Genomic DNA, 14076 nt, shown 5'->3' with positions numbered 1-14076 from the left:
GTAGATTCTGTATCCCTGTCTTTGTGGGGCAATGTGAACTTTGATGCAGCCACATCAAAACTGAATTTGTGGTTTTGGTTAATACTTTTTTTTTAATTCTATGTCATTTTGTCAGGTTTTGTAGATTTTTCTGGGGCAGAAGGGCTCCTTTCCGTGCGGAGGCTCCTCCCAGGTAGGAGCCTCATCCTTCACGATACCCCTTTGCCAGGTTAGTTGCCAGGTCGCCTTTTCCCTGTGGCTGAACTGGCCTCCCTTGGACCTTGAGTCAGGAATGTGCAGCTCCTGCTTCAGGAGAAGAGCACGGTGAGATGTTAGCCTGGTTACAGAGCACACTAGGAAACAGTTGCTTGTATTTAGACTTAAAATCATTTTTATGTTCCTTTACATTCTGGATTCTTAGAGAAGAATTTTTATTTAGTTTTCTTCAATGTTTGTGTGTGTCATTCCTTCCTCCTCACTCCTTTCATCTGCTCCTCCTGCTCCTTTCAGACATGAAGTCACAGCGCTGCGACTGATGTCAGCGTGGCTCCATATTGACAGATCATTCTGTCAGAAACAGGAGCTCGGTGCTTGTTTCAGATGAGGCAAAAGGGGGATGCAGATGGCAAGAGGAAAATCAGAGGAGTGAGAGGGGAGCTGGCAGAAACACCCAACCGAGAGCTACGGGAGAAAACGCAGAGTCCGGGGAAAACTTTCCTGCTGAGAGGCTAGGATGGCTCTGCGCGGGTCACCGAGCCATGGGTGTCACCGAGTCCCTCTGGGTGCCCAGCGAGAGCTTTAACCATCGTGCCCATTTTGGCTCGGGAACCCTAGGAGGTGTAGGAGCAGGGATCACACACTGCTTCTCTCCTTGTTTACGCCTTCAGCAACAGCAGATCCTCTTGATTGAAGGCAGGATTATAGGATTTCCAAAAGCTAGAACACACACTCGTTGTCCGCGACTTTGCATAAGTTCAGGGGCGGTCCAGAAATCAACTGCCTGCTCTCACGTGGCGCTTGAACTAATTGTCACTGCTTGAGATAAGGAAATCCTCTTCGTAACTCGTCTTGGTTGGGGCTTCCCAAGGAAAATGCCTTCCAAATTAGGAACAGACCTAAAATCACACTATTGCAGTCTGTTGAAGAGCAATTGCAACCGAAGAAATAGGAAAAAAATGAGACCCTAGAAAAGGGTTAATAAGCAATAGATACCATGCAATTAACAGATAATCTAGTAAAACATGCTCACATCCTAAAGATTTGTCTAGCACTGAGAGCTACAGGCAGTTCTGCCGAGCTTCTTTTACCAGCGTGATGAGGAGAAGCCAACATTTGGAGGAACTGCCCGCTATGCCAACTTTTCTAATGCTCTCATGCATTCGGTTTCCAGTAGGCTGTAAAATGCCAGCTTGATATAGTCATCCGAATTAATATACTTTATTAGCCTTTTTTAGCCTGCCTTCCTGCTTCCGTGCTCTGGAGAGCCAGCGTGACCTCAGCGGTGCAGAGCAGAGGGCAGGGGCGGCGGGGGCCCTCGTGCCACGGCAGGTAACTCCGCTCAGCAATTTGGGCAAATAATTTTTGGACAGTTGGCCACTTCTCCAGGAGGAAGTCAGAAAGCAACTGGCAAGTGCTTCGATTCATTGCTTGAGGCCTAAAGCTGTCGGAAAACAAATCTCTTCTTTAGCCCACAAACACGTCCATCTAACTTATTTCCAATTTGAAATATCGCTCATACAGTGCACGTATTTTTATTTCACAGCTGCCTCTGTACAAATGTGCAGCACGAAGGCTTTTTCTGTCTTCGGAGCAGATCTAGTTTAGAAGTAAACATCTTTGTGGCTTATTAGTCTTTGGAAGGCATCGTTTTGTCCTCGTACCATTCACAGGGAGTGTTGTGCAGAATGCTGATTGACAAAAGTTAAATTCAAAACATGTAGGCATTTTCTGGTGTATGTTTTTTTTTTTTTTTCTGATTGAAGGAAAACTACTTAGATGTTTGTTTCCAAAACGGCATCTGTCAGCAATCAAAGGGGAAAAATTGCATAAAACAAATGCAATTGTTTGGAGTAGCATTTCCTGGATCATGTTAAATGCTTGATTTGCTCCCCATTATGCTCACCAAATAATTTTATTTTCCACAATAATTGCAATATTTAACATGTTGTATTTAATCTTGTTTTAATGCTATTAACAGCAGCCGCTTATGAAAGGAATAATTGCTCCGCGGGTAAGAACCCACCATCGCCGGCCTGGAGCGAACAATGGCCAAGTTAACTGCACCTAATTGTCCTGAATTTAAACTGCTGGTAACCAAGAGCGCTCATCATTTCTTTGCACTTAACTCCCATACTGTCAGGAAGGAAGTGTTTTCGTGCCGCTGTCATTCATAACCTGAAAACTGTGTGCTCAGCTAAAAAGAAATATTTATTTACTCCGAGTGTTTATAATTAATATTCTAAAGTAAAATCACGTATTGGCAGAGGAAGACGTGAGTACCCTCAAAGCAGTGGTTAATGCAGCAATCAAGCAAAGTTTGCCAGTGGGTCTGTAGCTGCATCGGGTAATAGAAAGACATGTAGGCATGAACTGTGATTTATCAGAACTTGGGTGGACAGACATACAGCACAACTGGCTATAAAATACTAAATAAATAATAAGGGGAGGGGAAGTTGTTTGGTTTAAGATGCAGGAGCAAAGAGAGCAGCATAAAATTGAATCTGACACTAGTTCAAAGGCTGGTTGTTACTTAATCATTTTACCTTATATTTTGCATGGTTATTTGGAGGGATTTTCTCAGGCAGCAAGCGAGAGAAAGAGCAGGTAGCACTAGCAGACCTGCAGTAACAGAAAACGATAAACACTTTGGCTGGCCACTGCGAGCACAGTTCCTGGCACGGGGTCCTTTTTTTTTTCCTGGATTCCGACTAAAACTTAACACTTGCCGTGCTAGCCAGGCTCTTTGCTGTAAATAGGAGGGATGCTCTACCTGCTCCCCAGACCAAAAAGGTGCTTTGGGACTCTGGGCAGTGGCACAGATCATGCGCAAACATATTTTTGCACAGTCCGAATATATTGTGGAAGCCTGGGCAAAACCAAAGACTAACCCTTGAACGTTATGTTAGCAGTTTGTGTTTATCCTGAATCTCTTGCTTATCATGTCGCACATCACAGAAACGCAGGGGTATTCCTGCAGCTCCATGAAAGTCACTTCTGTGCTGCACTGAATGACGGTTTTGTGGTCTGCACAGCCTGCACTGATATTTTGCTGTAGCCAAATAGTTAAACAGTTGTTAGTATACAAAACACTCAAGGGGAGAATTGTGCACCCACGAGCTCCCCTTTTTGATGCAAACAGAAATGGATATTGTTCAAAATAGAGCGGATATTTTTAATACATTTTTCCTCTTGTGTCCCAATAATGAAAAGATTTGCGGAGTGGCATTTTTTTGAGTGTGCGAGTTGTATCAGTCATAGTTCAATAGACCTATGAAATATTCCTGGCAAGAGCCTGCTTGCCAGTTCAGAAGTTCATTTTTAGAGCACTTGAGGCAAGGAACCGCTGCGGGGATTGAAGTGCCCTATTATTAGGTGGTGCTGCTCATAGCCCGGCACCCGGCACTGCGTGCGATGAAACGGGCTGATTTACATGGAAAACATTCATCACTGGGGTAATACCCAGCTGCCAGAAAAGTAACACAGTTGTGGCTTGCACAGCACACAGTGGCAAACAGAGGTGGTAAAATATATGATTATCTTGTCCTTCATTTTCTGAGGCAGGATTTTAACACTGAAATGAGCAGGATTTCCGAACTTTTCAAAACTGGCTTGGAGTTGTCTTCTTCCAAACTGTCCGTCGGTCCCTCCTGTAAGTCTGGGACATGGAGAACCCTGATGCGCAAGGAAGTTTGGCAGGAGGGAGAGGGAAATCTGTGTGAGTCCTGGGTAGTTAATACCCAATGATATTAGAAGTATAACATTAAAAAAACAAGTTTTAAAAATGCAGTAGCAAAACTATATTAAAAAAAAAAGGACAAGAAGGGAATTGTTTAGTTCTAAGGAGCACTTTAGCCCTTTGAGCCTTCATATGAGAAGTCATTCATTTGAACAGTAAGATCTGATATCTAAAATCAAGAAGGAACAAAGAGCCGGAACTTTAATGTCTCCCTTATTAAAAAAAAAAAGAAAAAAAAATAAAAGGGAGCGTTAGATTCCTTCAGAAAGCTTCTGTCTCTGAGAGGCAGAATAAACTTCAGCAGTTCATACTTTTGTTTTGCCTTTCACTGCCTAAATCATTACACCCACAGATACTAAAAAATATTTTTTAAAAAAGAAATTAGAAAAGGAAGATAAATAGAAAAAAAAAAAGAAGGAAAAACACTCAATCTCCCTTTTTTCTCCTTTTTTTTTTTTTTTTGCTGTCTTTTTTTTTTCCCCCGGTCACGTATATGAGAAAAGTAGCTGCGATAAACAGATACTGAATCAGACTGAAAGTCTTAAAAAAAAAAAAAACCCAAACATTGCATGATAGTCTCTAAGCAGTTCCATCTGTCAAGCAGAAATTTTAGGCTAATAGCCTGTGGCGATCTCCCTCCGCAGTCCACTACCTGCCTTTGTCCTATTAAATCTCTTTATTCTCCTTCAAAAAAAAAGAAGGAAAAAAAAGAAGGGGGAAAGGAAAGAAAAACCTTGCACACCAAAATCATCTGAGTGATGAAGCCCTAATTTTGGCCGCCTCGCTTTGATGTTGAGCAGTGGGTTCTTATTTAAAAAAAAAAAAAAAAAAAAAACGGGAGTGAGCGGGAGCGCGGGAGAGGGGGAGAGCGGAGAGAGGAGAAGACAGTGCTGGGAGCAGATGACTTTTCATCTCCACTTCACCTTGCCACCGGCTCTCCGAGAGATTGGTTCATTGTCAAGGAGATTTTTTTTTTTACCCATGATTCCATATGGGATGGAGCGGGCTACATGTTGCCCAACATGCCAGTGCAAATGTTTTCTCAATTAGGTGTCTTATCTCCCGTGAGTTAGCATCAGATGAAGCTTGCTGACAGCATAATGGCAGGGAAAACCTCCGACGGCTCCATCAAATGGCAGCTCTGCTACGACATCTCGGCCAGAACTTGGTGGATGGTGAGTTGGCAGCAGGGCTGCTTTTTTTTTTTTTTTTTTCTCTCTCCCTTTTCTACTTTCCCTCCCTCTCTGACAGAATGTCCCAGACCTCACATTTATCAAATTAACATTTGATTTTTTTCACGCTCCTCGCTGGAGCAGCCTCGCGCTTGCCCCACGCGTACGCGCGGCCCCCGTGCGACAGCAGACGCTGGCTGGGCACGGCGGCGGCCGCGGGGAAGCTTTTTTCGGGGGGGAAAAAAAAAGAAACAAAAAGTCTGCAAAGAAGGAGTTTGCAACAGCCTTGTGCGGAGCAGCTCGTCGCAGGCAGCCGGCTGACGCTCACTTTGTTTTACTTTATCTGCTGCTTGCGAGCGTCCGTCCGTCCGTCCGCGTGCGCTTTCGCCAGGCAGCCTTTGCTAACGAGGGAGGTGGGAAGTGCAGTAGAGCCCAAGCTAAAGTCTGCGGCGGTGCGTCCGTGTCGGGGCCGAACGGCCACGTGCGGCTCCTGCAAGGTAGAGCCTCTCCTCGGAGACCCCCTGGCTTCTCCCGCCGCCTGCTTGCGTTAGAGCAGGTTACGGCTCTATTAGGAGCCGGCGCCGCGTGTTACAGATCCCACGTAACGTGGCGCGGGCTGCGTTGGGGGGCAATTAAAGTTTCCGTAAAGTTGCAGCGGGCTCCGCAGGACGAGTTAACTGGCATGTCGTGGTCAGCCGGGCCAGACAACCTTTGACATCCCGAATCTATACGAGGTAGGGAAAGTTGGGAGGATGCACAATAGCCCATTGTGGCAGGAGATGCAAGTCCCGTTGTGAAGAGGAGAGTCCTCGAGTCATTACTGCCCTCGTTAGCGTGTTGTCCGTTAGGGATTAATTCGTTAGCGGGGCATTTTTAGTTTTCTGTAATTATTATTCTTGCGGCAAGCGTGAATTCTCCCAGCGAGAGGAAAAGTTTGCTGCCAGGACAATGCCTGTATTATCCGCTCCTAACTGGACCGTGAACCTCCGCTCGTTTCACATAGATATCAGTTAAAAAAGGACCGGCGAGTGGAATTACAAAACGCGCTGCGATCGGTTTCATTGTACGCTCCGCCGCGGCGAGCCGGCTCCCCCCGCGCCGCCCCGCACCGATTTGGTTGTCATTTGGGAAATTTTAAGACCTCCGAGGACTTGAAAGACTTTTTAAAAGTGAGATCCGGAAGGTTTTTATTCTGCAACGTGGTGGTGGCCATTGTGCGGATCATGTGGCTTATGTTTCAAGGTGTTTGGGCTTTGGGGTTTTTTCGTTTTGTTTTGTCTCAACTCTTAATTTTTTAACCGTCTATTAGAGGTTTCCCAGTGGTTGCCAGTGAAACGTAACGTGCAGCTTTCGGGGAGTGGGAACGGCGCAGGGCTAACCACTTTACTTATACTACTGATTTTCCAATTAGACTTTCTGCCAGGGGAAGTTGGAGGGGGAAGGGGTATTTGCATGCACATAAACTGTTGACTATTCATGTGACTTTTTTTTTTTTTAAAGCTTGTTAAACCCCTGTAAATAAGTCTATTGATTCTTAGTTATCGTTTGCAAAGTTTTAAACTGTCGGATTTTAGCTGCACCCTTTCTATCGTGCTGTGGTCTTACCTTCTTCTAAGTTATATTTATGTATTTTGTTAGCAGTCCTCTTTTCTTGCCTCGCGCCTGCTTTCAGGATGAGGTGTGTCCATGTTTATTATTTAATAAGTACCCCCAGACATTATTAGACCGCTGTTCCCCCCCTCTAGAAAGTATGCTAGGAAGTTTCATTTCAGTCACATGTATTTCACAGATGTTTCAGTGCTGTGAATATATATGTAAAAATGCTGGAAACATTTAGTAATGCACTTGCCTAAAAATAAACAGTTTTATAACCACACATGCTGTTGTTTAGATTAAACATTGCAGAAAGTTCGCCTTAAACTTAAACGTCACACCATTTATTTTCTAAGAGAACGACCCCCCCACCCGTAGCCTTTTCTGTAGAAGTTGTGCTACACGATAGAGATGTTATTTTTAACTGAAATGAATAATTCACGATCCTTACAATAGATGTGTTAATTGCAAATAATTTTCATCCAAAGTTTCAATTATTGATGGAGTAATAAGCAGTGATTTTACACAGTCTATGAGTCTGAAATGTAAAACAAGAAAATAGATGGCTATTATTTTTTAACCCCTCAAATCTCATCATGTTTGCCACATCCAGTTAATCAAAGGTAAGCTAAGGAGCAGATATTAAGGTTTTAAAGACAAATAAAGCTTTGAAAATTACCTCATGCATCGTGTGGCTGCACAAAATCTCGGCTGCACAGAGCTAAACTTCGGGCTGGTACTGCCAGCATACAAAGAGATGCGTGAATGCCCCTCGCACCCATATGGACTCAGCTGCCAGCACTGGGATATGCAATTTTGCTTTTTAATGAATCGTAAACAATTTGTGTGTCAAATGAGCGAGTTGCTTTTGATTTCCGGAGCAGGGTCTAACTCAGTTTAAAGCTATAGCTGTGTGCTCTACGGGAGCAGGATGCCCAATTTTAAAGGTTCTGTGTCATTTTGATGAAAGGACCTGCTATAATGAAAGAAACAGCTTTATAAAAGGCTGGGTGTAGTAATCTCTCTTTCTTTCTTTCTTTCTCTCTGTCTCTCTGTCTCTCAAGCTCACACTCTCCCTCTTTCACGCCACTCTATAGCGTGTTTATAGCTGGCGAGCTGGAGATAATGGAGATTGGGCGATCGCATGATTAGGAAAATGAATGGACTTGGTCGTGGGGCAGAGCAGCCTGCAGTTTTGAAAGGTGCCTTGAAAACGCTGCGGTCTAATTTTGACCTTATTTTCTTTCATGAATAATCTGTATTAATGCTTCTTTAATTCATTTTTCCTCATCACAGCTAGTTTTTCTCTCTGATGGAATGGCTAATGTATTTTATCTTACTTGCCAAAATAGCAAAAGGTCACGGCAAAATAAAAATGCTATTTTTCTTTCTCTTAGCCAGTTATAAATGTTTCGGACTATTTCTGCAGCACTCAGAGGATTTGCACGTTTTAACAGTCATTACATTTGTCACCACAGTTTATAACGAGTCTTTTAGAAAGCCAGTCTGTTTTTCTCATGCTTCAAACATGTAAGTGCAGAAATAGTTATTATTTTGGCTTTATCATGATGTGACATTTTAGCTGAAAACTTCCCCAAAATACTGCAAATTTACATAAGAAGGAATTCTCTGTTTTTATATGTTCAAAAACATAGGTTAGCAGAGCAGCCTGAGGATACCATATAGTTAGTTTTCTGGAAAAAATGATCATATTTTTTAGTTACTGACTGACACTTTTTATTTAAATTAGATGCTGTCATAGAGACACTAAAGGGTTAGTCAGGCAAAAGTTCCAGTACTCTGCCTTGCATTTGTAACAAATATGTGCAGCTGGGCTACTTTTATAAATATTTATTTCAAGTTGATTATTTTTTTGATTATTTGCTCTAGCAAGCCAATATGATGTGATTATTATATATGATTAATAAGGGATTGTCTACAAAATTCCTTTGCGTCAGATTGTTGAAATATATGCATAGTAAAAGTAGATATTGGAGAAAAATGCTCAATGGCAACACAAAAATAAAGACCCTGGGCCAAATTCTGCTCCCGTTTACACTGGCATCAGCCAGTAAGAGAGGTGGAGCGAGTCCAGATTTACCTACCTGAGCCTGAGAACAAACTTGGACCCAGAATTTGCGGATCTCACTCCAAACAGTTTTGAAACCCAAACTGTTTTCCATTGCAAAATATCTGAAGAGAAAAAGCTTCATTAATAAATAAGAAGCCCTTTCAAATGCCTCCCAGTATGAGTTGACATGCAAACTGCTCTTACTGAAGGCGAGAGTTCAAACAGATCTTTCAGTCATTTTCCAAAATAATTCTTTTCTTTTTTTATTCTTTGCTACCAATCCACATTTCAGTGGATACACCCTTTTTTTCTTTAGGTGCCATCAGTGAAGCGATCATTTAGTAAAGATGCTAGGATTAGACTTGATATGTTCATTTTGTTCCTTTAGATGCTTTTAAACTAACATCAGTTTGTTCTGAAGCTGTCGGTAAAAACTCTTGTTTCATGCCTCCGCACTCCGTGTTTTCAAAGGGATAGCTGGAATAGCTCAGGTAATTTCCGCTGTCGGAAAAATGAAAATTTCAAAGTGCTAGTAGCATTTGCTCAATTAAAAATTAATAGCATTCTCAATATAAATCTCACTGCAACTGAGATTAAAAGTGGTGGTGCATTTAATAAACATTTTATTTAATTTCATCATATGGGAAGCTGCCTGTTGCTATTGACATTCGAAAATCTGAAAGCATGAAACTCCCAAATTAGTATTTCTTATTTCAGTCCGTGAGCATGTCTGTGTATGTGTGGCTGTACATGTGTTCTCATCTCGTGTACGTGGTAATCCCCACATGCTGCTGGGCTGTGCAGGGCTCTGCCGAGCTGTGCTTCCTCCTTATCATTTACAGTGTATCAGAAAACATACCTGTATTTATAATTATCCTTGACCTGCCCTTATAAAAATACCAAAGTGTGAACAAAGTAATATCTCCACATGGATTTTCTTAGTTTTATGGAGCAACGACGGGTGTTCAAATACTGCTCAGCTGCCGCAGAAATGTTGTTATTGAAACTCTTCCTTCCCCACCAGAGCTGCCGTGCTCCGTGTGTAGGCTGGGCACATGGGTGCCGCGCAGCATGGCACGCACTAAATAGCATCCTGCTTTTCCGTACGCATCCTCCTCCTGCCTGCAAGGATTTGTCCTGGTGCTTTTCTGTTCCTTTTCCTTCACCTGTCCTGAATATCGCCACGAATGGTTCTAATTTAAAGCCAGAGGAGTCAGTGGCTGATTAGAAGACAGGAAATTGGAGGATTAAACTGTCTGGTTGAACTTCCTTTGCTTATCAGTACTGTGTAACTTACTCGGGATTATAAACTCAATGAGACAATTCCTACAATGTATTGCTACTTCTGTTTTCTTAATTTTATTTTTCTATGAAAGTCTAAAAATAGGTAGTTCATGGCCACAGACCAGTAAACTGAAATGCTGTCGGTTCAGCTTAAATTTGGATAAAGGTCTTTGGATATGCGACTTCACTCCCTCTCCAACTCTGTAGGCTTATAATCTATATTTTAAATTAAGTTCATTACGTAAACAACCAAGCAACAGATACTTTCGGGGAGGGGGCGGGAAATGACATCAGCGGGTAAGAGGAGCAGGCATCGGTTAACCCTTGTGCGGCCCTCCGCGCTCGAGAGCGCTCGGGTTTGCTGCACCCGGCACCCAGTGGGACAGGGACACGGGCGGCGGCTCCGGATGCTCCATGCGAGCCGGGAAGGGCTCGGAGCGCATGTCGCACCGCGCTCTCACCACCAAGGAGAGCGCTGCTGGCCGTCCTCCGGGGCCGCTTCCTTCTCCCCATTGGTGCCCATAAACTGTCCCCTGAGCTCATAGCAGCCCTCCCTTGGGGAGTCTTGAGGAAAGAAAGTGACGGTTGGAGGAGGAGACCTGTCCTGCAGCGGCAGAGGGAGCTCAGGACTGAGTCATCCTCACCCTGAGGCTCCTCTGTGCCCCCGCTCACCATTCCCAATCCTCTTAGCCTTGCACGCTCGCTGTGATCAGCTCTGAGCAGGGATCTGGAAGTGCTGATGCGGTGGTGGACAGGAGACCACCAGAAGAGAAGAAGCTAAAACATACACTGCCCAAAAGGTCTGACACGTGGTCTGAGTCCGAGGGCCGTGACACTAATCATGTACCTCAGTTTAAGCACTGGGACGGGATATCTAAACTGGTGGGATACGTGCGATGATGTCCAGCATCATGATCCCAGTGCATCAGGCAAGACCGTCACCGATACCGGGGGTAGCAGGAGATGGAGGTGGAAATAAAGAATATCCTGGAAGGTTTTGCCGCTCCATTCCACATGGTTCCCATAAGGACAAAACATTCTGAAACTTTTTGTAGGTAAGGAGGAAAATATCTGCTTTCTCTGCAGGGAAAAAGGAAGGGGAAAAGGTAGCTAACGTCTGTGGTGTGTCGAGAGGCTCCCCGAGCTTTAATCCCAGTGTGGAAATGCTCTCGGAGCCCTGCCAGGAGCACGATCTGCTTGCCCCCCAGCGCTCTGCTCCACAAAATGCAGCCACTGGCACTGATAGTATCCAAAGAGGATTTTAGGATGAATCGCGTTGGGATTTTGTTGTTGTTGATGATTTTGTTTGTTGTTTGTTGGTTTCTAAAACCATGATTTCCTTCGGTAATACCTTTGACCGGTTGCCATCGCCACTGATTTCCCTAGGAGCATCTCTTAGGCAAGCAGGGCAGGACAGGCCCGGTGTCAGATACAGAGCACGTGAAATGCCGCAGCTCCTCGCTCGACAAGCACGTGTGCACCCAGCTGGCCCAGGCGAGCACAAAGCTGCAGGCCCGGGACGTCCCAGAGCCCTCCGAGCCCCGTTGAGCAGGGCTGCCCGACCCACCTCTGGCGCCAGCACCACCCCGGCCTGCAGCCCCTCTTCTGCACAGGCACCATCCTCTATATCCCCCGTAAGAAAGACCAACTCATCCATTCCCCATGTAAGAGACTCTGAACAGCAGTTTTCAGCAAGCTGACATTACTATAGCAGAGGAAATAGCTGTATTGACTAAAGCAGTGAGATGCAAAATATTTTGCCTGTACTAGCATATCTGTTGTTCTTTGGGTTTTCTTGTTTTGTTTTTTCTTTTTTTTTTTTTTCAGAAGGCTGTGAAACGTAAAGTTAGCAATACAACTAGATATGGGTGGGAGTGTTGGATGGTACAGATGGCACTAGAAGCTCGTAGACTTTTACTACCAGTAATTGCAGTGCCCTTGCTTTCGAAGGAGCACACGCTGCCCTTGATGTACACAAACAGCCCTATTAATTTCACAGCCCGATTGGAACTGCGGACGTGGATTGAGGTTGTCAGTAGGAGCAAAGCAGAAATTGAGAGCAGTGCTTGACTTCCCCGCTTTAAACACCACCGACTCAAAAGGCACAGGCTGTACGTGGTCACAGGCAGAGGTTTACTGAGGAAATTAGAGGAAAGGTTTTTGTTTGTTTGTTTTTCTTAATCCAGAATTCAGCTGAGCTGGAGAAATTGGACCAGATTCTGCACAGAAATATGCTGCCTTTCAGAAAGCATCATCCTTCCTGGTGCAGTGGAAACTGAAAGTAGAGCATGGCCTTATGGTTTGTGCAAGTGTGAAGAGGATTCCAAATGTGACCCAAATTAACTTTTTATGTTCTATGTGAGAGAAGAAAAACTGCCCTATTTGATGGCTCATTCAGCTTGCTTTTATGTTTACTCTCAGGACCAGAGAGCAACAGCAGGTGTGTGCACTTCTGTTTGCCACTAGTGTTTTTTTTAACTAGAAATTTTCTCTTGCACTGCCATCTGCAAGGATAGGTTAAGAAAAGTATGTAAATCTTGGGCTATTTAGGGCAGCAACTTAAAGGTGAATCACCAAAGTTTTTAGACCAGCAACAGAACAAGTTTTCAAGCGCTGTAAGCAGGCACTAGTAAAACTCAATTTACTCACAAACTGCTGCTACTAAGGCCTTGCAGTTTATATAAACTGCCATACATGTATGCATTGCAACAGGACTTGTTGCTTCCTCTCCTTTTATCTTCATTTCCTAAGAAAATGAGCCTGGAAAGATTGTGCTGTCTGTCTGCCATGTGCAATGAAAGAAACTGCTTGGTGAGGCATCACACCCAAGGAATCCCCTCATGTTCAAAACCCATAACTATTTCTTAAACAATTTACCAGAAGACAACAACTTTCCTGTAGATTTTGATCATCTCACCTATTTTTTCAGCATATAACTTTTATACTACAGAGACATGTAGAGTTGTTAAAAATCCCCAAAGATCTCTGGCTCTCTATAGCCACTGTGTTTAGATCCTTACTGCTTTTGTGTGGACAGCCATTCTCTTCATTCATATTGAAGTTTTCTGGGATTACGCTATGGAGAAATAGGGAAATGCCTTCCATAACGGTGTGTGGGCTTGGAGGAGGAGGACTTAGGCCTAAAATAGTGGGATTTCCATAGTGGGGAAAGCCTGACTCCTGGCCGGCAATGAGTAAGTCCGAAGAACCGAGAGAAGAAGGTTTGCCAAAGCATGGGAATGCAGCAGAGCTGCTGCAGGGAGGGAGGAAGGCAGGATTTGATATGCAAAGCCTTTTTGAGGCACTTTGAAGAAGAGTAGCTGAGTGTTCACACCTGGGTAAAGGCAGTGACTCATCTTTAGTTCTCTGTCCTTCAAACCTCTCTTTGGAGTTGTTTCTTTTTCTTTACTTAAAATCCCATTCATATGGACTAGCAACTGCTGCAGTCCTCCAGTAACTGGGCCACCGCACAGACAAATAACTTGGGTTAATTTTCCTTTCCTTAAATGCACAAGGCATGGTTTGAATTGCAGATTAGAGGAGCATTGCCCAAACCTTTGTACGCTGAGGCAACTTCATAGCAGGAAGCCGAAGAGCCATAAGATGATAACAGTGGCTGAGTAGAAGAAGCCTGAGCCCTCACCCATGGACAGCAGTGCAACTGATGCTGCTTGAGATGTTTGGCTGCCCAAGAACAGATCAGTGGGCTGGGAATTTTTAGTTTTCCTTGAGATGAGAAAAGGGATTGGAGGTGAAGTCACTGAAAGTTGTACCTGGAAAAACATATGCAGTGCGAGGAAGCCTCCTGGAAGATGAGGAATAAACAGACTGTTAGGGGTAGAATGACAGAGCTGCTGAGTTTTGAGGGTGGTGACAATTTCGGTTTGGTGCCAACATCTGTTCAAGTACTTAGGACTGAAATAATCAGACACCTGCCCTGCCGTGCGTGTGTTCCTGCTCGCAGATGCCTTCTCCCGGCGCGTTTGCTGCACGTGAGCGCGGTGGCGTTTGGGCTCCGCAGG

At 44.2% G+C, this 14076-nt stretch overlaps 1 protein-coding gene across 9 annotated transcripts in view; it reads left to right on the top strand.

Moving 5' to 3' along the window:
• Positions 1-4611: 4611 nt before the first annotated feature.
• NFIA (nuclear factor I A) overlaps positions 4612-14076 on the top strand; it is a 295079-nt gene continuing 285614 nt past the window's right edge. For 3 of the 9 annotated variants that reach the window (XM_088522442.1, XM_088522454.1, XM_088522441.1), the window contains exon 1: positions 4612-5109. In XM_088522442.1, coding sequence (XP_088378568.1) covers positions 5014-5109 — 96 coding nt within the window. In that variant the 5' untranslated portion in view covers positions 4612-5013. The remainder of the gene's footprint in view (positions 5110-14076) is intronic. The other 6 variants (XM_088522443.1, XM_088522440.1, XM_088522444.1 and 3 more) reach the window with 5 other exon arrangements.

The sequence above is a fragment of the Tinamus guttatus genome, unplaced genomic scaffold, assembly GCF_059628265.1.
Source record: "Tinamus guttatus ecotype Peru unplaced genomic scaffold, ASM5962826v1 Tinamus_guttatus_pri_ptg000153l, whole genome shotgun sequence".
NCBI lineage: Eukaryota > Metazoa > Chordata > Aves > Tinamiformes > Tinamidae > Tinamus > Tinamus guttatus.
This window is presented reverse-complemented; position numbering and strand designations above follow the sequence as displayed.